Below are 3,682 nucleotides of genomic sequence, written 5' to 3'. Positions count from 1 at the left end.
GGCCCCCGCGGGCGCGTGGCTGCGTCCCCCTGCCTGCGGGCTTGCCGACGGGCTTCCGAGTGCCGGAGCCTCGCGCGACTCCGCTGGCTCACGGGCCCTTCCCGGAGGTGTCTCTGCTTTATTTTGTTTGGAGGTGGCTTTCTCCTGGGGTCGCTGGGGCTGAGTATCTTCTCTGCGTTGCTTCTGCAGCCCAGCCTCCTCGCGTCACGGTCTAACTTTTCTGTGGCTTGTTTAACTTGAGATGGGGAGTGAGTACCTACGTACTCACACACACATATAGATGTATAATTATAGAAATACATAGTATCTTCATATATATATACACACACACACACGCACACACACCTATTTACTGGTTTTTCTAAGAGCGCATCTCTCCGGCACTTTCCGTGGGTACCTGTGTCCTTTACCTGTTTGGGATTTGACAAGATCCAGCCTCGTGTGGCTGCAGACTGTGATTGCTTTTCGAATGCATATCGCTTCACAAGAACTGGGTCTCCAGCACTCACGGAGGTAAGTCCGAGACTCACGGCTTTTCCTGCCCTGCTGAAGAAAAAGGTTCCCTTTTAGAAGTTGAGAATTGCATGTTCCTGGTTAATGCAGAATTGCAAGTAGGATTGTTTCCAGTAATAATTACGGATAAACGTGGATACAGAATAGCATGAGAGAAGCTATGATTTCATTGAAGAATGGCTGAAATCAGTAGTTCCAGGGCTGCTTATGTAAAATAATTTCTCTCCCTCCCTCTCTTTTTTTCCTCCCTCCCTCCCTCCCTCTCGCTCTCCCTCTCGCTCTCCCCCTCTCCTCTCTCCAGAGGACTCTCATTTTCTGACTCATTCTGGGTTTGAGGAAATATTTTTTTCTCTTTTCCTTCAGACGGACATCTGAGTAACTGGGGACTTGGCCTGCCTTGCCTACTGAGCTTGACGGAAGGTTGGATATAGATGAGTTGATTATATTCTATGAAGTAATAGCTCACCAGCCAGCCAGGGCTTAAACTACTTTTCAGCATCATTTCACCTGTGGACTCTTCTTAATTTTTCTTTCTTGGTAACAAAACTGGGTAGGAGGAGGTCATTTTTTTTTTTTAAACAAGTTAGCATCCTTTCCTCTTCCTTACAAGTTGATGCAAAGGATAAGGCTGTGACTCCACTGGATTGCACCTTTAAATCAAGATAGGAGAAGAAGAAGAAAGGGACAATGGCTCTGAGTGGAAACTGTAGTCGTTACTATCCTCGGGAACAAGGGGCCGCAGTTCCCAACTCCTTCCCTGAGGTGGTAGAGCTGAATGTCGGGGGTCAAGTGTATTTCACCCGCCATTCCACGTTAATAAGCATCCCTCATTCCCTCCTGTGGAAAATGTTTTCCCCAAAGAGAGACACGGCTAACGATCTAGCCAAGGACTCCAAGGGAAGGTTTTTCATTGACAGAGATGGATTCTTGTTCCGTTACATTTTGGACTATCTCAGGGACAGGCAGGTGGTCCTGCCTGATCACTTTCCAGAAAAAGGAAGACTGAAAAGGGAAGCTGAATACTTCCAGCTCCCAGACTTGGTCAAACTCCTGACCCCCGACGAAATCAAGCAAAGCCCGGATGAATTCTGCCACAGTGACTTTGAAGATGCCTCCCAAGGAAGCGACACGAGAATCTGCCCCCCTTCCTCACTGCTGCCCACCGACCGAAAGTGGGGCTTCATCACTGTGGGCTACAGGGGATCCTGCACTTTGGGCAGAGAGGGACAGGCAGATGCCAAGTTTCGAAGAGTTCCCCGGATTTTGGTTTGTGGAAGGATTTCTTTAGCAAAGGAAGTCTTTGGAGAAACTCTGAATGAAAGCAGAGACCCTGACCGAGCCCCAGAAAGATACACCTCCAGATTTTATCTCAAATTCAAGCATCTGGAAAGGGCTTTTGATATGTTGTCAGAGTGTGGATTCCACATGGTGGCCTGTAACTCCTCGGTGACAGCATCTTTCATCAACCAATATACAGATGACAAGATCTGGTCAAGCTACACTGAATATGTCTTCTACCGTAAGTACAAAGGGCTCTCTTAATTTTTTCATGGGTATGAATTCTCCTCACGGATGTATATGGTCTGTGTGTTTTGTCAATATCTAAGGAGCATGGTTTGAGATTGTTTTAACTCTTGAGTTATAGATAGAATATCAGAGGTTATAATTTAGCTCTCATGTCTTACCTAAGGCAACTTTTATCCATTTTTCCAATGAGGTCACAGACTATTCTAGGCCTCAGAAATCAAAAAAAGCAAATGATATTAGTGTATGTAATATGTGAAATGAAAACAAGCATGCATGTCTTTTTTTTTTGGCCAGATTTTGAATTGTGAAGATAAAGTTGATGATGACAAACTTGGCTATTTGTCCACAGGAGCCTGTGGATTCAGTGGATGAAGTACTGCTGTCTATTCATTTATCTGAACTTCAGGGTCTATTAAGCTGGTTGCTGAAGATGTGCTTTCATCAAGGGCTTTGAAAACACAAATGGATGTTGCACTGAATGACGTGGTCTTGGCTAGATGGCAGTACAGACTGCTGAAAGCCCCCTATCTCCCCCCTAGTCTGAAATTTGCCTTTAAGGGCTTTACAGATCTGTTATTTGATTCTTTAGCATTTTGTACTGAGACTTGAGTTGCACTGCAGACTTAATTAAGCTGAACTTCATTTAAGATCCATCTAAAAGGAACTAGATCCTTGAGAATTGTCGATCATACACAAACACCTTCAGACAGCTGAGGTTATAGCGTTACGGACATAAAAGGAAGCCAGAGGGGGGAGGAAAGGAAACACTTATACCTAAGCCTTTAGAGTAAGGGGTTCTTAGGGGTCAACTCTTTTGCTTAAATGGACTTGTGGTGCAGATTGCTTCATTTTATGAAATGGCATTATTCTAAGCTACTAACTTGGAGCCATTGATCTTCAAAAGGAAAACAGTGAATCAGCCTATATTGTTGGTGATTGATATAACTGCTGATTTTCAACAGGCCTGGGAGTTCTGTAAAGTGAATCTCACAATAAATATATTTCCAGTGTTAACATTTGATTTTTTTTTTCCTATTCTTACTCTAAAGAAAATCCAGAGCTGGAATTAAAGTGTCCACATTTCTTTAAATGTAAAAGTAGGATTGTATTTCTTGAACCATTCCTTCCCCCCCCCCCCCCCCCCACAGTTGTGTTTATTCATTTGGCAGTAGTGCTGGGAATCTTGGTGAAGAGATCAGTGGGAACATGAGTCATTCTTCACTGGGCTACACACCTTTGGTTTTTAGAAGTGAAGATACATGGGTTGCATAGACAGAACAGCCTGTGGAGAAAAATGAGATCAGTTATCAGTTCAGGAGTGCTTTGATGTGTAATGACAAACATTATTTGGTTCAATAATCCTATCTACGGCCTTTATGTATAATCTGTGTCTTCCCCTATGCCAGATCTTAGTCGCCAGATACTGCTTTCTTCCTTTTGGAGAATTTCCCACTAGTGTAGAGATAAGGCTCTGGCTTTTTAGCTTTCTATAAAGGAAAATGTCATTATCTGTGATTCTGAAGAACAAATTATCTTCTCTAAACTTTTTGGGGGAAATGCATCTCAGAGATAGTTCAAATGTAGGTTTGTGGCACTTACCACGTTCTCCAGTTTCTAATACTTATAAACATAGCATCTTAAG

At 43.5% G+C, this 3,682-nt stretch overlaps 1 protein-coding gene across 1 annotated transcript; it reads left to right on the top strand.

The window, feature by feature from the left end:
* Positions 1-1,056: 1,056 nt before the first annotated feature.
* On the top strand, positions 1,057-2,649 carry KCTD16 (potassium channel tetramerization domain containing 16). The gene is made up of 2 exons (XM_008054266.1): positions 1,057-2,032; positions 2,447-2,649. Exons 1-2 carry the CDS (start codon positions 1,201-1,203, stop codon positions 2,647-2,649), a joined length of 1,035 nt encoding a protein of 344 aa, XP_008052457.1. The 5' UTR covers positions 1,057-1,200.
* Positions 2,650-3,682: the final 1,033 nt, after the last annotated feature.

Source organism: Carlito syrichta, unplaced genomic scaffold, assembly GCF_000164805.1.
Source record: "Carlito syrichta isolate Samal-C Ts95f unplaced genomic scaffold, Tarsius_syrichta-2.0.1 Scaffold289328, whole genome shotgun sequence".
NCBI lineage: Eukaryota > Metazoa > Chordata > Mammalia > Primates > Tarsiidae > Carlito > Carlito syrichta.
This window is presented reverse-complemented; position numbering and strand designations above follow the sequence as displayed.

What these genes read in the sequence shown, in the direction of transcription:
- KCTD16 (XM_008054266.1), top strand. Translation starts at nt 1,201, where the DNA reads ATGGCTCTGAGTGGAAACTGTAGTCGTTACTATCCTCGGGAACAAGGG. An exon ending in CACTGAATATGTCTTCTACC is followed by an intron (nt 2,033 to 2,446) that starts GTAAGTACAAAG and finishes TCTGAACTTCAG; the next exon opens with GGTCTATTAAGCTGGTTGCT.